The 19,732-nt window shown below is 39.3% G+C and overlaps 1 protein-coding gene across 1 annotated transcript in view; it reads right to left on the bottom strand.

Moving 5' to 3' along the window:
- The window catches only part of LOC140125776 (uncharacterized), a 50,739-nt gene that overhangs the window by 18,229 nt on the left and 12,778 nt on the right, over positions 1 to 19,732 (bottom strand). Inside the window, exons 2-4 of the mRNA XM_072144645.1 lie at positions 11,179 to 11,280; positions 7,457 to 7,555; positions 1,588 to 4,980 (exon numbers count right to left, since the gene is read on the bottom strand). Of these exons, the coding sequence (XP_072000746.1) occupies positions 1,588 to 4,980; positions 7,457 to 7,555; positions 11,179 to 11,185 (3,499 nt within the window). The 5' untranslated portion in view covers positions 11,186 to 11,280. The remainder of the gene's footprint in view (positions 1 to 1,587; positions 4,981 to 7,456; positions 7,556 to 11,178; positions 11,281 to 19,732) is intronic.

The raw sequence follows: 19,732 nt of genomic DNA, 5'->3' as shown, positions 1-19,732 counted from the left end.
CATATTTCATACTTAGAAGGACCTTCCCCCATGAAATCTTTGTACATCTGTTCCTGCTCTCAATACACATGTACACAAGAGCCATGTCATGACTTTTAAAGGTCCTTTAAAGATCCTGAAAACACAAATGTAAAGAAGGCAGAAGGGACAAATCCTCCATTCCCAAGAAACAGATTCTAGTAGGAGATGTAGTAAGTGTTTCCAGACTTGTAGGGGCAATAATATTCATACAGCCCAGGGCCCATGGTGGTCCTTTCTGGAGTTACCTCTCATGTGAAACCTCCTCCAAAGTTCTGTTAAAATGAGTTGAGAAAAGTCTCAGATGAGTCAAGTGTAGAGGTAGATGTTTCTATAATACCTATATTACCTAGAAACAGTTTTTAGGTAATCAGGTGAGATTTCACTTTAAATAAGGAAACTCTAGAAAGGGAATGTCATACCCTACAAGAGGGGGCTGCTAGTTAATAGGGGTAAAATCTGATGACAGTGTCCCTTTAACCCCTTAACAACATGCGATGGCAAACACTTAGTGGTAACACTAGCCGGTGGCTTCTAAAAGAAGGCCCTTGGTGAAGTTTGTCTCTCCCCATGATGTCATTTGTACATTGCAATGAATGAGGAGGAAAATCAGGATCAATCAGACAACGTAGGGTTAAAGTACCCTAGGGGGTCTGAAAAATAGTAAAAGTAAAAATTAAAAAATTCAAAAAATTGAATTACAAAAACCTAAAAATTCAAATCACCCTCCTTTCCTAAAAGTCATATACATAAACAGTAAAAAACATAAACCCATTAGGTATCGCCGCGTCAGAAAATGCCCAATCTATTAAAATATGTGAAAAGGTTTTTCATGGCGTTTAACTCCGTAACGAAAAATAGCGCCCAAAGTCGAAAAATGCCACTTTTTTGCCATTTTAAAACAATATAAAAAAGTGTTCAAAAGGCTGTACAGTCCTAAAAATAGAAGCAACATTATCCCCGTGATCCCAACGACCCAAAGAATAAAGTAGACCTGTCATTTGGGGCTCACAGTGAAATCCGTAAAATCCAAGCCCAAAATGGCGCAAATGCATTTTTTCACCAATTTCACTGCATTTGGAATTTTTTTCCCGCTTCCCAGTACATGGCATGGAATATTTAATACCATCACTATGAAGAACAATTTGTTATGCAGAAAACAAGCCGTCACGGAGCTCTTTATGTGTAAAAATACATTTTTGATGGTGGGGAGTAAAAAATGGAAATGCAAAAACCAAAAAGGGCCTGGTCGTTAAGGGAATAAGGCAACTTTAATTATGGGAGGGTGCCTGAGCAATATTGTACCTAAATTTTAGGATCCTATAGAGATGTTTTATATACATTTTAACGTTTGGCCCATTCTGGGCAGCTGAACGGAGACTAATCTGAGAGGTGATAGTGGTCGCCCGCATCCAAGTCCAGATATCTGAACCAGATATTAAAGGGTAGAATACTGGATACAGTGGAAGATATATTCAGTAGCACAGTAGGTTCACACGTTTAGAATATACATAATAAAAACATAACGGTTAAAAACATTGTGAGTAATCAAGACTCAATATCACATACCCTCAGTGGTCGGAGAGTTAACAACCGTGAACCTGCTCAAAGACGTCAAAGACGTTCCTTCATTGGATGTTATCGCAGAAGAACTTGTTGAATATTCACTTGTTTGACCCTTTGTGGTGACTGTTGTATATGGACTTGATTGTGAAGTAGGTAGGTCAGGGGTTTTCCAAGTAGATGAGTAAGATTGTAATGTAGACGAGTGAGTTATTACTGAAATGGATGGATTAGTAGATTTTGTTGAGGTTAAGACAGTGGATTGTGTGTTAAGTGTGTAATTAGATGTTGATATAGTTGTGTTAGGTGTTTGTGTAGCTGATACATGAGTAGTTTCTGTAGTAGATACGTCAGTAGTCCTTACAGTAGGTAATTTTGTAGTCCCTGCGGTGGGTATATCAGTAGTCCCTGAAGTAGGAATATCAGTAGTATCTGCAGTAGGTTTGTCTACAGTTACTGTGGGAAGTGAGTCAGTAGTTCCTGTAGTAGATGCGTCATTAGTTCCTGTGGTAGGTAATTCAGATGTTACTGTAGTAGGTAATTCTGTAGTTCCAGTTTTAGGTAATTCTGTAGTTCCGGTAGTAGGTGTGTCAGTAGTTCCTGTAGTAGGTATTTCAGTAGTTCGTGTTGTAGGCGATTCTGTTGTTCCTGTAGTAGGTAATTCTGTTGTTCCTGTAGAAGGTGTGTCAGTAGTTCCTGTAGTAGGTAGTTCAGTAGTTCCTGTAGTAGGTAGTTCAGTAGTTCCTTTAGTAGGTAGTTCAGTAGTTCCTTTAGTAGGTAATTCTGTTGTTCCAGTAGTAGGTAATTCTGTAGTTACTATAGTAGGTAATTCTGTAGTTCCATTGGTAGGTAAATCAGTAGTTCCTGTAGTAGGTAGTTCAGTAGTTCCTGTTGTAGTTAATTCAGTAGTTCCAGTAGTAGGTAATTCTGTTGTTCCTTTAGTAGGTAATTCGGTAGTTACTGTAGTAGGTAGTTCAGTAGTTCCTGTAGTAGGTAATTCTGTAGTCACTGTAGTAGGTAATTCTGTAGTTCCAGTAGTAGATGTGTCAGTAGTCATTGTAGTAGGAAGTTCAGTAGTTCCTGAAGTAGGTAATTCCGTAGTTCCGGTAGTGGGTGTTTCATTAGTTAATGCAGTAGGTATTTCAGTAGTTCCAGTAGTAGGTAATTCTGTAGTTCCCGTAGTAGGTAATTCAGTAGTAGGTAATTCAGTAGTTCCTGTGGTAGATAATTCTGTTTTTCCTGTAGCAGGTAGTTCAGTAGTTCCAGTAGTAGGTAATTCAGTAGTTATTGTAGTAGGTAATTCTGTAGTTCCAGTAGTGGGTGTGTCAGTAGTTCCTGTAGTAGGTAATTCTGTAGTCACTGTAGTAGGTAATTCAGTAGTTATTGCAGTAGGTAATTCTGTAGTTCCAGAAGTAGGTAATTCTGTTGTTCCTGTAGTAGATAATTCTGTTGTTCCTGTAGTAGGTAATTCTGTAGTTCCAGTAGTGGGTGTGTCAGTAGTTCCTGTAGTAGGTAATTCTGTTGTTCCTGTAGTAGGTAATTCTGTAGTTCCCATAGTAGGTAATTCTGTAGTTACTGTAGTAGGTAGTTCAGTAGTTCCTGTAGTAGATAATTCTGTTGTTTCTGTAGTAGGTAATTCTGTTGTTCCTGTAGTAGGTAATTCTGTTGTTCCTGTAGTAGGTAATTCTGTTGTTCCTGTAGTAGGTAATTCTGTTGTTCCTGTAGTAGGTGTGTCAGTAGTTCCTGTAGTAGGTGTTTCATTAGTTACTGTGGTAGGTATTTCAATAGTTCCTGTAGTAGGTGTTTCATTAGTTATTGTAGTAGGTAATTCTGTTGTTCCTGTAGTAGGTAATTCAGTAGTTATTGTAGTAGGTAATTCTGTAGTCTCTGTAGTAGGTAATTCTGTAGTTCCAGTTGTAGATGTGTCAGTAGTTACTGCAGTAGGTAATTCAGTAGTTACTGTAGTAGATGTTCCAGTAGTTACTGTAGTAGGTAATTCTGTAGTTCCCGTAGTAGGTAATTCAGTAGTTACTGTAGTAGGTAGTTCAGTAGTTCCTGTAGTAGATAATTCTGTTACTCCTGTAGTAGGTAATTCTGTTGTTCCTGTAGAAGGTGTGTCAGTAGTTACTGTAGTAGGTAGTTCAGTAGTTCCAGTAGTAGGTAATTCAGTAGTTACTGGAGTAGGTAGTTCAGTAGTTCCTGTAGTAGATAATTCTGTTGCTCCTGTAGTAGGTAATTCTGTTGTTCCTGTAGAAGGTGTGTCAGTAGTTACTGTAGTAGGTAATTCTGTTGCTCCTGTAGTAGGTAATTCTGTTGTTCCTGTAGAAGGTGTGTCAGTAGTTACTGTAGTAGGTAGTTCAGTAGTTCCTGTAGTAGGTAATTCTGTTGTTCCTGTAGTCGGTAATTCTGTTGTTCCTGTAGTCGGTAATTCTGTTGTTCCTGTAGAAGGTAATTCTGTTGTTCCTGTAGTAGGTGTGTCAGTAGTTACTGTAGTAGGTAGTTCAGTAGTCACTGTAGTAGGTAATTCTGTTGTTCCTGTAGTCGGTAATTCTGTTATTCCTGTAGAAGGTATGTCAGTAGTTACTGTAGTAGGTAGTTCAGTAGTTCCTGTAGTAGGTAATTCTGTTGTTCCTGTAGTCGGTAATTCTGTTATTCCTGTAGAAGGTATGTCAGTAGTTACTGTAGTAGGTAGTTCAGTAGTTCCTGTAGTAGGTAATTCTGTTGTTCCTGTAGTAGGTAATTCGGTTGTTCCTGTAGAAGGTGTGTCAGTAGTCACTGTAGTAGGTAGTTCAGTAGTTCCTGTAGTAGGCAATTCTGTTGTTCCTGTAGTAGGTAATTCTGTTGTTCCTGTAGAAGGTGTGTCAGTAGTCACTGTAGTAGGTAATTCTGTAGTTCCCGTAGTAGGTAATTCTGTAGTTCCCGTAGTAGGTAGTTCAGAAGTTCCTATAGTAGATAATTCTGTTGTTTCTGTAGTAGGTAGTTCAGTAGTTCCCGTAGTAGGTAATTCTGTAGTCACTGTAGTAGATAATTCTGTTGTTCCTGTAGTATGTAATTCTGTTGTTCCTGTGGTAGATAATTCTGTTGTTCCTGTAGTAGATAATTCTGTTGTTCCTGTAGTAGGTAATTCTGTTGTTACTGTAGTAGGTAATTCTGTTGTTCCTGTAGTAGATAATTCTGTTGTTCCTGTAGTAGATAATTCTGTTGTTACTGTAGTAGGTAATTCTGTTGTTCCTGTAGTAGATAATTCTGTTGTTCCTGTAGTAGGTAATTCTGTTGTTACTGTAGTAGGTAATTCTGTTTTTCCTGTAGTAGGTAATTCTGTTGTTCCTGTAGTAGGTAAGAGTGTAGATACTGATGAAGATGAGACTGATGATTTCTGTGTTGTTATAGAGGTTGTTGCTGCAAAACGAAGCGATAATTAGAAAACAATTATACAGTTTCACATAAATATTTCCGAAAAATCTGCAATACTTCATAAACCCATTGATCATGTATACCTTTCCTAGAAAAGAGTTAATGTTTTCCTTGTCCTGGAAAACATATTTGCATATTTCCTAGAATCCTCTATTAGAGCATCAATGGCTATACAGCTTCACGGGGCTGCAAGGCGGCCTTATTTGGCAAAGTGTCAATAAGTACAACTCTTACTCCCCAACCGTTTGCATTACTTACAGAGTTGGCAGAGTCGTGGAGAGCACTTACCCTCGTAAAATTCAAGCAGTAGGGTGGCAAAAATCAGAGTGTGTTTTTGATTAATATCAGGCATAATTTTCATTCACATCATTCCGTCAATGGGACTGATGTTTCATGCCTTGAACACCAGTTGTCTGTAGTTAAGACATAAAGGGGGTCATTTACTAAGGGCCCAAATCGCTCTTTTTCATTGGGTTTCCCGAAAATTACCGGTTTGCGCCGAATTGCCCCGCGATCAGATTGTGGCGCATAGGCGCCGGCATGGATGCAACGGAAATCCGGGGGCATGGCAGTTGGAAAACCCGACAGATTCGGAAAAAAATGCGGTATTAAAAAAAAAAATGTGTCACTTGACACACACTTACATGCACCCAGGATAGAATGATGAACTCCGGCAAACTCCGGCGGACTTCAGCGCAGCAGCGACACCTGGTGGACATCGGGTGCACTACCTTAGTGAATCTCCGGTAGAACCGAATCCTCGACGGGGAAAGCACAGCTGGATCGCGACAGGACCGGGTAAGTAAATGTGCCCCATAGAAGTTGGAAATTTAGGCCAATGCCATGGAAATTGCAACTTTTTTACCCATTTTCATTCCACTTGCCACAGAGCAGGGCAGAAGTTTGACCAGACAAATGTATTATGCCCCTTGCCAGTAACTGGCATATGTTATAGCCGAAATCTATGTTAGCACTCGGCTGCTGCAGTTTTAACTTCCGGAACCAATGTTAACCTAGACAGAACGTCTCAATGAGGCTATATTCACACTGCCGTATGGGGGATGTATATATAGGGCCAATGTATATACAGCCGAAATACGTCCCTCAAAAACAGCAATGGGCCCACGGCGCCCAACGGAAGCGGTGCAATGCAGCACACGTGCGGTACAGTACTGCTCCGTATCCCATGAAAAGATAGGACATATTGTAACTTTTCTTGCATGTGCCCGCCGTGCTACGGTAGTGCAATGGCAGTGTGAATGCGCCCTAATTCTGGTGCGTCTCTTGAACCAGAACGCTGAGCTGCCCCATTGTGTTCACAGTAAATTACTGGAGATTACATTGATACCAGATATGTTTCATTTCATCACTATTTTGTGGCATCATAAACCATATAACTAGAATGCCAAGACTTCAAGAATTTGTCCAGCGCAATCCAATTTGTCCAGCGGTGGTCCAGAGGGTCCACTGGTCCACAGACTCCTCCCTCCGGACTCTTCCTATAGAGACTTTTAGTTCTATTGTCTGTGTGACCCCTTACAATAACTAGAATGGGGACATTTCTATTTATCTCGCTGGGGCAGATTTACTTACCCGATCCCGCGGTGTGTTGTCCGATGAGGATTCAGGTCTGCCGCGATTCACTAAAATCATGAGCCCGAGTTCCTGCATCCGTCGCTTCTGCGCCGAGGTCCGCCGGAGTTCACCTGCTTCTTCCTGGTGCATGTGAGTGCTTGATCTTGCGACACAATTCCGTTTTTAAATTCCCCGTTTTGTCCGAATCCGTCGGGTTGTCCAACGGCCACCCCTCCCCCCATTTCTGTTTCATGCAAGCCGATGCACCACAATCCGATCGCGTGCGCCAAAAACCCGGGACAATTCAGCGCAGAATGGACCCTTAGTAAATGTGCCCCTCTTTGTTCTATAATTCAGCCTCTTGTGCATAATGTCCTGGGTTTGAGAACTGCGACAGGCAGAATAAAACGTAAATCAAAGATGACTTAGCTCCACTGAAGATGGCAGATGGTTGTGTAAAGGGAGTCAAGAAAATGGGAGAGTAGACCATCATTTGATAACCAGATGAGTTGCCTTGATACTAAATAAGTAAATTAGACTTAGTTATTTTAGTCTGTGTGACCATTATTTGACTTCTTGCACGGGAACATATATGCTGGGCCTATGCGAGTCGCAAAGGGCAGCTAGCGTGTGGCCATAATGCACCCATGTGTCTCCAGAGTGTGTCATCACTGGAAAAAAGTTACAGCTTGTTTTGTATTTGGCCACACGTTGGGCCCGATAGCACGTCTCGATATGGAAAGGGGATGGGTGAGGAGTGCTCACCTCTCCAGCTGAGTGCATGCTACGTATGTTACATGAAACAATGTGTAACCTTATTGGAATTCTCTTCTATATTCATGAATGTAACATTACAGCACATAGAAGGGATCTGTATATACTGTACTTGGTCTGACTGCGGCTTCCTCACACTGCGGTCCCATAAAATCAGCAGGACAGATGCACTTTATTCCATCAGAAGATCCTCCATTGTCACAAAAGATACCTGGGGAATAAGCAATGAGAAGGAGGTTATTGGTTACATTCTAGAAATCGGTGTATAATACATTCGCTGAACCTTGATGCATAGTTGATACATAATTTATCGTAACATTGTCCAGTTTCTAGTCAGTTTTATGGATGGGATGGTCACTAAGGCCATTTCCTCTTCATGTGTCTTCAAATGAACTGTAACTATCTTCGCTTGAACCCTCTCTATTACTCACAGAAAATGGGTGATGGCCATTGATGATATTGTCCATTATGTTAAAATATGATAGTCTGAGGTTTCAAGTACCAACCTTTATCTTTAGAAGAAATAGTTAAGGTGGGACAATAATTAGACATCTACGAGTGCCCAAAATACAGCCAAAAACTCACTCATTTATCACAAATTGCTGACACAGCAATTTAATTAGCAACTTACTTCTCCCTGCTTTGCCATAGCTTTCAATCATATTGGCATCTTGGGGGTACCAATACTGTTGAAGGTAGGAGGAGAAGATTTGGATCATCAATGTAACTTCCCTCCAGGGTCCTTTTAAAATGAAAAATCCAGGAGCCGTAGCTCCAATCAGTACCGCATTTTCCATGAGGCAGGATGATGATCCTACATCAAGTGGCAGAAAGCAGCGCCCTGAAGAGGGCAGCATCACAGCCGATTAGAAGTGGGCGATTCAGGCGCCCATGGCCGCATGAACGTGCTCGTAGTACTGTACCACTGTAGTTCATGACTGTACTGTAATGTATTGTTGTAACTAATTATGTAACTAGTAACTTAAGAAGGCACACAATAGCAACCAAGTTGAGTAACCCAAACGTCTATATGCTATCTTTTTTTTTTCTTTTGTCTGTAACACTGTGCTGGACACAATAATTTCTCTGTGGATCAATAATGTTGTATCGTATCATATTGTGTTATCCAGGTGACATTATACTGTTTTGGACGCAGTGTGGAGATGAAGACATCATGTGACAAACTCAATAAAGTAATCTAACAAAGTCACCCTTATGATGGAGCAGATGGTCACCGGAAAGGTGACCAACAATCCCTGTGTCTAACCTACTAGTATGTGAGACAGTATCAGCATGTGTAGTGTCGGACACAGAGTGTCAATGAGCCAGGCCTTCTGAGCTACCGGTACTGGGTGGGGATCAGGGGCTACTGGTGATGAAGGGGAGGCATTTTAATCTTTGCCTCAGGCGGCAAGAAGGCTACAGTCGACCCTAGCTCCAATCATAATCTAGCCCAGTCTACATGCCTTTGCTCCTTCAGTCCCAAGCACTCAACCTGTCTGGCAAACTCTAGGGTGAAGGCGTGGGTACCCAAATACATGGCTCTGTGTGCCATAGGTTCACCACCACTGCTCTAATGCATTGTCATACTCTTGCCATAGTATTTATGCAAGACTGCTCTGTGATCCTAGTGATCTTCACAATGATATAATAAGTCATTTTATAAATGGCCCATGGCAAATTTACTATATTTTTGAGTATGAAACATTTCAGAACAAGATTCATGGACATGATCCTACATTACGACTCATGAATCTTGGGTTAGGTATTTTCCGGCGCGTATCATGGTCCATCATTTTGCTGTTATGGACATAAACTAAATACACCCAAAGTAAATTGCACATGAACTAAGAGTAGTCAATTTTAGATGGCGGAAAAATATATAAAGACCATAAAATGGATTTTCATCTTTTGCTTGTATTCCCAATGATTTGTTATTAACTGTCTGTATCTCAGGTTCTGTAGCAAACAGAATCACAATCATCACCCAGAGCCATGGTTCTAAGTGATATAGAGCCAAGGATTGGGCATCTTAAGTGAAGGTCCCCCTGCAACCTCTAGAAGTGACTTACCTAAGATTCTTCATAGCTCATTGGACTTTAGAGGTAAATGGTTAAGTTTAACATAAGAGGGGTAATTTGAGGAATCACATTTCATAACTAGTAGTTTAGTACACAGTTAATCTTTACAATATGTAATGCTACAGCATCTAGTGATGTAGAAGTATTGTTTTTAAAGGACTATGTAATTTTAATGAGGACTCTGGACCCCGGAAGGACAGATTGGACAGTGAGCCCTAAACTGAGTCCTTTAAACTGTTACCTGCCTACTTGCCTCAACGTTTCCTAAGGTGAAATGGAACAACTAGGAGCCATTCGCTATGTCACTGTGCAAGTATAAAACAATTCTAATAAACAAAAAATCATAATAACTTTCCACATATTGGAAAGTTTTAGAGCAACAGCCAAAAAATCTGAAAACCAGAAGTACAGCAGTGTAAAAAGATCAGGACACTGAATACTAAGGAGGTCTACTCATGGAAGTCGGGCCGCCAAAATCTGATCACGTGCAACACAATCCCCTTCTAAATATCTTTCCATGCGGCACAAAACCTGAAAATTTCTAAAAACCAATGAAAGTGCGATCCGCGGGACCCTTAGTAAATGAGCCCCTCTATGCCAGATAAGGTGCAAACACTCAAAACTACTAAGTGCAGGACTTTAGCCTGCATCCAAAAAAGTTGCAAATTAGAGACAGATTTAATAACTGCACAAAATTGTGCAAAAAAAATGCAGAAAAATTCTCAAAAATTGTGATCAATGTCCCCGTAAAAGTAATGTTAGGTCAGGAATGTGCATATTAACGCCGTTACCGCATTTCCGTATCAAGAGAAATCAGCATCCTACTGTAAGAAGATTCCCATCATCATTACCTTCCCCATGGTGGAGTCTAACCGGCAAAGTGTTTACAATATTGGAGAATATTGTAAGAGAATTTTTTCGATTTCATTTTTTTCTGACTTAAGAGGGCTTGTGTTTTCCTGGTGCCATTTACAACATTTTTATGGCAAATTTTGAAAAAAGGGGGTGGCAAAACTGCAATATTTGTATTTTATTCAAGGAATATAAATGACTCCATGCCCCAGCATAGTGATCAGTCCATGGCACGGCATTTGTCACGGACCGGTCATGGAGTATAGACGGTCCCCTACTTAAGGACGACCCCTATTTACAGACGGACCCCTCTGCCCACTGTGACCTCTGGTGACCTCTCTGGATGTTACTATAGTCCCAGGCTGCAATGGTCAGCTGTAAGGTGTCTGTAATGAAGATTTATTGATAATCCTTGATCCCATTAAAGCAAAAAATTTTGAAACTCCAATTGTCCCTGGGACAAAAAATTTTTTTGTCTTGATCTGCAATTATAAAATATACAGTTTCCACTTGCATACAAATTCAACTTAAGAACAAACCTATGGAACCTATCTTGTACACAACTGCCGGTATATGTGAAACTTAACTTCATGACATGAGACTGTGTTTGAGAAAGCTTCAGAAAGTGAAACAACTTCATCATAAAACATTTTTAGCCAGTTAAGAGATAAGAGCAGCTTTTAAAGGAATAAACAATAACGTAAAAACATAAAAGGAAAGGGGAACGTAAATAACCTGTAGACATTACAGCTCCTAAGAAGTAGATTTGTAGATACTTGTCATGAAAGCCGCATGTACTCTAAACCTATGAACATCAATGCAAATAACTAGTAATGTGTCTCAAAAAAAATTAAATAGTATTCTGTTAAGAAAAGGAAGAAAATCTGAATAGACGAAATACCTGGCATGGAAGTATTAGTCTTCTCACACTGAGGTCCATAAAATCCGGCTTTGCACGTACAATTCCCACTGATGTTAAAACTACTAAAAGAGGGACATTCTCCTAAACCAAAAGGAAGAACATGGATCCAATAAATAGGACGACAACTGTAGGAATATGTTCAGAGAGAAATATTACTTAATAATAAAATACTTCAATAATATTATCCATTTGTACCTTAAAGGGAACCTGTCACCAGGGACCTTGTTCACTACAGACAGGATGCAAAAGCCCATGACACCAGCAGTGCACATCTGCCTCTCTGCCTTATATAAGCATTTGCATTACAATATAATTGTCTGTTTTAACTTACCTTGCATCCTGACAGAATAATCTGAGTAGTCACAGGGGTTGGGCTTTGGTTTAGATACATTTCAAAAAACAACATGTGACTTGTCTGGTCTGCAGGCTGCCACCATCTTTGTGCTCCTGTACAGCTTGTCCCTTCCCCACTGATGTCATCTCACCAGGCTGTGACCTCTGAGAAGGAGCAGGAAGAGCAGATGTACAGGAGCACAAAGGTGGGGGCTAAGATCTGAGTAGTGAGTAAGACAGACAAGGCATATGTTAATTTCTAAAAAGCATTCAAACGAAAGCCCAACCACTGTGACTACCCCAGGATTTTGTCAGGATGCAATGTAATTTATAACACACAACTATAATGTAATGCAAATGTATATAAAAGGCAAAGAGGCAGATGTGCACTGCAGGTGTAACAGGCTTCTACAACCTGTCTTTAGCAAAAATGGAGACAGGTTCCATTTAAGATACCCAATTAGTAGTACCCCCTATATAAGGACATATCTACTATGATACTGCCCATTTTGAAAAAAAAATGGAACGACTATAATACTGCCCCCTATGTACAAGAATATAACTACTATAATACTGCTCCCTATGTACAAGAATATAACTACTATAATACTGCCCCCTATGTACAAGAATATAACTACTATAATACTGCTCCCTATGTACAAGAATATAACTACTATAATACTGTCCCCTATGTACAGGAATATAACTACTATAATACTGCTCCCTATGTACAGGAATATAACTACTATAATACTGCCCCCTATGTACAGGAATATAACTACTATAATACTGCCCCTATGTACATGAATATAACTACTATAATACTGCCCCCTATGTACAAGAATATGACTACTATAATACTGCCCCCTATGTACAAGAATATAACTACTATAATACTGCCCCCTATGTACAGGAATATAACTACTATAATACTGCCCCCTATGTACAAGAATATAACTACTATAATACTGCCCTCTATGTACAGGAATATAACTACTATAATACTGCCCGCTATGTACAAGAATATAACTACTATAATACTGCCCCCTATGTACAGGAATATAACTACTATAATACTGCCCCCTATGTACAAGAATATAACTACTATAATACTGCCCCCTATGTACAGGAATATAACTACTATAATACTGCCCCCTATGTACAGGAATATAACTACTATAATACTGCCCCCTATGTACAGGAATATAACTACTATAATACTGCCCCCTATGTACAAGAATATAACTACTATAATACTGCCCCCTATGTACAAGAATATAACTACTATAATACTGCCCCCTATGTACAGGAATATAACTACTATAATACTGCCCCCTATGTACAGGAATATAACTACTATAATACTGCCCCCCTGTGTACAAGAATATAACTACTATAATACTGCCCCCTGTGTACAAGAATATAACTACTATAATACTGCCCCCTATGTACAGGAATATAACTACTATAATACTGCCCCATATGTACAGGAATATAACTACTATAATACTGCCCCCTATGTACAGGAGTATAACTACTATAATACTGCCCCCTATGTACAAGAATATAACTACTATAATACTGCCCCATATGTACAGGAGTATAACTACTATAATACTGCCCCCTATGTACAAGAATATAACTACTATAATACTGCCCCATATGTACAGGAATATAACTACTATAATACTGCCCCCTATGTACAAGAATATAACTACTATAATACTGCCCCCTATGTACAGGAATATAACTACTATAATAATACCCGCTATGTACAAGAATATAACTACTATAATACTGCCCCCTATGTACAGGAATATAACTACTATAATACTGCCCCCTATGTACAAGAATATAACTACTATAATACTGCCCCCTATGTACAGGAACATAACTACTATAATACTGCCCCATATGTACAGGAGTATAACTACTATAATACAGCCCCCTATGTACAAGAATATAACTACTATAATACTGCCCCCTATGTACAAGAATATAACTACTATAATACTACCCCTATGTACAAGAATATAACTACTATAATACTGCCCCCTATGTACAGGAACATAACTACTATAATACTGCCCCATATGTACAGGAGTATAACTACTATAATACAGCCCCCTATGTACAAGAATATAACTAGTGTAATACTGTCCCTATGTACAAGAATATAACTACTATAATACTGCCCCCTATGTACAGGAATATAACTACTATAATAATACCCGCTATGTACAAGAATATAACTACTATAATACTGCCCCCTATGTACAAGAATATAACTAATATAATATTGACCCCTATGTACAAGAATATGACTACTATAATACTGCCCCCTATGTACAAGAATACAACTACTATAATACTGCCCCTATGTACAAGATTATAACTACTATAATGCTGCCCCCTATGTACAGGAATATAACTACTATAATACTACCCCCTATGTACAAGAATATAACTACTATAATACTGCCCCCTATGTACAAGAATATAACTACTATAATACTGCCCCCTATGTACAAGAATATAACTACTACAATACTGCTCCCTATGTACAAGAATATAACTACTATAATACTGCCCCCTATGTACAAGAATACAACTACTATAATACTGCCCCTATGTACAAGATTATAACTACTATAATGCTGCCCCCTATGTACAGGAATATAACTACTACAATACTGCTCCCTATGTACAAGAATACAACTACTATAATACTGCCCCCTATGTACAAGAATATAACTACTATAATACTGCCCCCTATGTACAAGAATATAACTACTATAATACTGCCCCTATGTACAAGAATATAACTACTATAATACTGCCCCCTATGTACAAGAATATAACTACTATAATACTGCCCCCTATGTACAGGAATATAACTACTATAATACTGCCCCCTATATACAAGAATATAACTACTATAATACTGGCAGAGAAAACAAATAGAGGATCCAGCACTCTGTACCATATATGGAGACGGTAAGTAGATTAATCAAACTTTCTTTATTTGTAGTTAAAATTCATGCAGACACACGTAGCTGTGCAGCGATCAACGCGTTTCGGCAGAAGCTGCCTTAGTCATGATCTATTTTATGCAAGTGAACACCAGGCTTTTAAAACCCCCCGCTCCATGACGTCATGGGTCAGATGACAAAAAATGGGAGGGGTCAAAAACACATGTAAACGAAGAAAGTCATGTGCTGCCCAAGGAGTCATGTGATGTCGGAAAAATTGTCGGAAAAAGAAACGAGGATCTGGTGGGATTCGGAGACTCTGACCTCCTATATAAACAAGGAAATGATCCCTAGGGGTCTCAGAATCAAAAAGCTTCCCACCACTATTTACTCCGACAAGTTTTTGGAATCGTGGCATAACATTTTGAGCGATTGTTCTACAAAACTTATGAAGTTGATCGTCACACATGAACAAGAAGAATTAACCAAAATAAATGAGGAAATTAATCAGCTTAAAATGACCCTACAGAATACCCTACCATCACCGGTCTTTGAGGAACATATGAATAACATCACTATAAAGGTGAACAACATCGAGAAAGAGATATCAGAAATCAAAAAAAACAAAAAAAGAAAATTTCAAAGGGATGTCATCGACTATAAAAGGAATGAGGTCTACACGTGGAAACGACGTGAATATGATGTTGAGAAAGACACGTCAGGTGAAACACCTAGATCCATCCTCAAAAGGGGCAAGTCCAAGAGACGCTATTATAAATCGCCACGAAAAGTTAACTTCTCTGAAACGGATGATTCAGATGGTAGCACATCATCGATACCCTCCAATGTTAGTGAAACACCAAAAACCAAAACCATAGGAAGAGGTAATGCATCTACTGTTACACAAGGCCAGGTTAACAGCTCACGGCCAAAAAACGGGGTAGACGTGCAGGACGGAAGCACGGAAAAAACAGGAACTACAACTCGACATCAGAGGAAACTTCGGAAATGACGCATGCGGTTATTAATTTATCCAGTTACATTTTGGATGAAAATCAAAATTCCCTTTTGAGCAAAGGCCTCAATTTTTCTCCCACATGCAACTTTGATTTGTTTAAAACGATACTTGATGTTAACAAATTTGCTAGGAACATTACTATTAAGAAACATTTTTTTGTCTTCAATGAAGATGAAGAAGGAGTTCCTTCACAGAGTGTTCCTACAAATGAGTATATAGATGAACTGTCTGTGCTCAATTCGCATAATAATTTTTCGGAACAGTGTGATGTTTTGTGTATGCGGGCTTTGATGTGTGGGGGTACAGAAAACAGTAACCATGTTAATAAAGAATTCCCAATAAAAAACCCCGACTTTTACCCAGTGGGCTCACGCCCAGTTATACTGGATAAATTTCAGGAGATTGTAGAGGGTGAACTTATCAAACTCCATAATGAGGTTACAACAGGACATATACGTTCCCACCATAATATCTCTAAACTGGAATCTCTAGCGTTAAAAGAGTTGAAAACCAATACTGACATTACAGTCAGGAATGCGGACAAAGGTGGGGCGGTTGTTGTCCTCAACTCCTCACTGTATAAAAAATTGAATGTATCCATGTTACAGGACAATGTCACCTACAGGAGTCTTAGTGGAGATCCCACACGTAATAGCCAACTAGAGCTAAAGAAACTCTTAGAAGAGGGGGTACACATGGGTGTCTTATCGAATAAACTGGGTGAACACGTCTATGTGGAGCACCCGTTTACTCCGGTGTTTCATTCTTTGCCTAAGGTGCATAAAAACATATTCCCCCCTCCCATGAGACCGATCGTAGCGGGCATTGGCAGCCTTGGGGAGCGTTTAGGAGAATGGCTGGACATGTACCTTCAACCCCTCACACGTGTAACGCCCAGTTTCATTCAAGACACGAAACATATTATTCACACTATGCATGACTTTGAATGGAGACAGGAATACAGTTGGGCCACATGTGATGTGGCCGCTCTATATTCATCTATCCCCCACACTTTAGGCCTTATGTGTTTGAGAAAACACCTTAACACATACAGTACGTATGACGAACCCTTGAAAACCTTTATTTTAATGGCTACAGAATTTTTATTAAAATATAATTTTTTCATTTTCGATCGGGTTTTCTACTTACAGGCGGAGGGGGCCCCTATGGGGGCTAAATTCTCCCCCTCACTCGCGAACATATTTATGTCTCAATGGGAAGACCAATACATTTTTTCGGATGCCAACCCACACCGAGAGTCTATTGCCTGGATAGGCAGATATATCGATGACCTGGTGTGGGTATGGAACGACTCAGAAGAAAAATTCTCAGAATTTGTTACGTATATGAATAACAATGTCATGAACCTCAGGTTCACCTCGGAGTTTGGAGGAGAGTCTATTAACTTTCTCGATATTACCTTAAGGGGGGTGGGAAACAAAGTTATAGTGAGACCCTTTAGGAAAGAAGTTTCCGGTAATACTACTTTACTTGCTACTTACCCTAAACATGTGACCAAAAATATCCCATATGGGGAAATGATTAGAATTCGCCGCAATTGCACACTAGACTCAGATTTCCTACAGGAGAGACAAAACCTCAGTCAGCGCCTCAGGTCACGTAGGTATAATCATAGAGACATAGCCGTAGCAACCAAAAAAACTGACAATATTACACAGAGAATGCTGTTAGACGTGCAAAAACATAAAACCTCGAACACCAAAGACAAATCTATGGTTCCCTTTGTAACAACTTACAGTAACCAGTATCCTCAGGTAGTAAAATTATAAAAGACATTTTTCCTATGTTGATACAAGATCCCACATTACGTCAGATTATATCTCCTGGTATCAAATGTATTGCTAGAAGAGCTCCTACTCTAGGCAACAGCCTTTCTCCTAGCCTTTTCTTAAGTGAAGAATGTAAAAAACCCACGTGGCTCACATATAAGGGGAATTTTAGGTGTGGACACAAACAGTGCAAGGTGTGTGAGTTTATAAAGATAGGCAGTACAGTTACATCTATGAACACGGGCATGAATTTTAATTTAAATTCGTATATCAACTGTAACACATCTAATGTTATATATGTGGCCTCCTGCTTAACCCCTAGGCGCACCACGACGTTATACTACGTCCCCGGGGCTAGATGCTTAGCGCACCGGGACGTAGTATAACGTCCAGCTTCTGGGACCGACTCACGAACGGAGCCGGTACCAGAAGCAGCGGCTGTCAGCTGTCTATCACAGCTGACACCGCGCTGTAACACCCGCGATCGGAGCCGACTCCGATCGCGGGTGTTAACCCCTTACACGCCGCGGTCAAGCATGACCGCGGCGTGTAAGGGTGTTCCTGCTGTGGATCGGATCCCCCGTGCCGCTTACCGGGGGATCCGATCCTCCTCCGGGCAGCTCCGAGGACTGGCATGTGCCCCGGAGCTGCCCGGTTTCCATGGCAGCCAGACCCCTTCCGGGTCTGACTGTAAACTGTCTGAGCATGCGCAAGCTTGCTCAGACAGTTTACACTGCTCTACAATAAAATAGTATTGTAGAGCAGTGTATTGGACTTAAACCAGTGATCAGAGCATCACTGGTTTAAGTTCAAGTATGTATAAGTAAAAAAAATGCAAAAACACTGAACACTACACATTATAATAAATAAAAAATAAATACATAAAATATAAGCCCCTAAAATGTCACTTTCCCATAAAAAAACTTAATAAAGTATAAAAAACATAAAAACACAAAAAAACCCCGCATATTTGGTATTGCCGCGTCCGTAACAATCTGCATAATAAAACAGATTCGTTACTGGACCCGCACGGTAAACGCCGGAGGAAAAAAACGCAAAAAACGTTCCGAAAAAAGATAATTTTTAATTAACACCCTATAAAAAATGCTCTAAAAAGTGATTTAAAAAATTTTATGCACTCTAAAATAAGCCCACTAAAAAGAACAACTGTTCTCGCAAAAAATAAGCCCCTAACAAGATTTGTCAGCCAAAAAATAAAAAAGTTATGCATATAAAAAGATGGTGATGCTAAAATGAATAAGATTTTCTCCAAATTAGTTTTTATTCAGTACAATTGAATAAAATACACAAAACCCCCACATATTTGGTATCCCTGCGTCCGTAACAATCTGCATAATAAAACAGAATCGTTATTAGATCCGCAAAGTGAACCCCGTAAAAAACAACCTAAAAAAACTCTCTCTGAAAAAGATGATTTTTTATTAATGCCCTTTAAAAATGCTCTAAAAAAAGTGATTTTAAAAAGTTATGCACTCTAAAATAAGACCAGTAAAAAGAGCAATCATTCTCGCATAAAATAAGCCCTTAAACAGATTTGTGAGGTGAAAAATAAAAAAGTTATACATATGAAAGACGGTGATGCTAAAATTAACAACAATTTTGGCAAATTACTTTTTATACAGTAAAAATGGTAAAAAATTAAAAATATATATAAATGAAGTATTTTCATAATCGTGGCGACCGATTGAATAAAAATAATATACTATTTTTATGGTATGGTTAACGGCCAAAAAAAAAACACATAAAAATTTTCCTAAAAATTGATGATTTTCATTTCCTCCACCAACAAAGAGTTAATTAAATCTCACCAATTAGCTATAGAGGCTCCAAAATTATGTATTAGAAAAGTGCATCTCATGTGGCAAAAGAAATAAGCCCCTATAGGTCCACATTAAAAAAAGAAAAAAATTATAGCCTGTACAATGTGACATAGCAAATCTGATGTGGATGGCGCCTCCTTCCTTTCTATGCCCGGCCGTGCGCCCATACAGCAGGTTACCACCACATATGGGGTATCGTTCTACTCGGGAGAAATTGGGTATCAAACTTTGTGGAGCCTTTTTTCATTTAATCCATTTTAAATGTTTAATTTTCCACCCAAAATGAGTGTATTGTGAAAAAATATTACAATTTGCAGACTCCACCTCCGTTTTGTTTTAACCCCTATAAAACACGTAAAGGGTTAACAAACTTCTTAAAAGTGGTTTTTCATACGTTGAGGGGTGTAGTTTCCACAATGGGGTAATTTATGAGTCTCGCTATTATTTAGGCCTCTCAGTGTCAATTAGAAGTTGAGCAGGTCCATCTAAGTACGGGTTTTGGCGATTTGTAAAAAATGTGAAAAATGGCCCCTAAATTCTAAGCCTCATAACATTCTAGTAAAATATGTGGAATCTTAA

The sequence above is a fragment of the Engystomops pustulosus genome, chromosome 4 (genome assembly GCF_040894005.1).
Source record: "Engystomops pustulosus chromosome 4, aEngPut4.maternal, whole genome shotgun sequence".
NCBI classification, from domain to species: Eukaryota; Metazoa; Chordata; class Amphibia; order Anura; family Leptodactylidae; genus Engystomops; species Engystomops pustulosus.
This window is presented reverse-complemented; position numbering and strand designations above follow the sequence as displayed.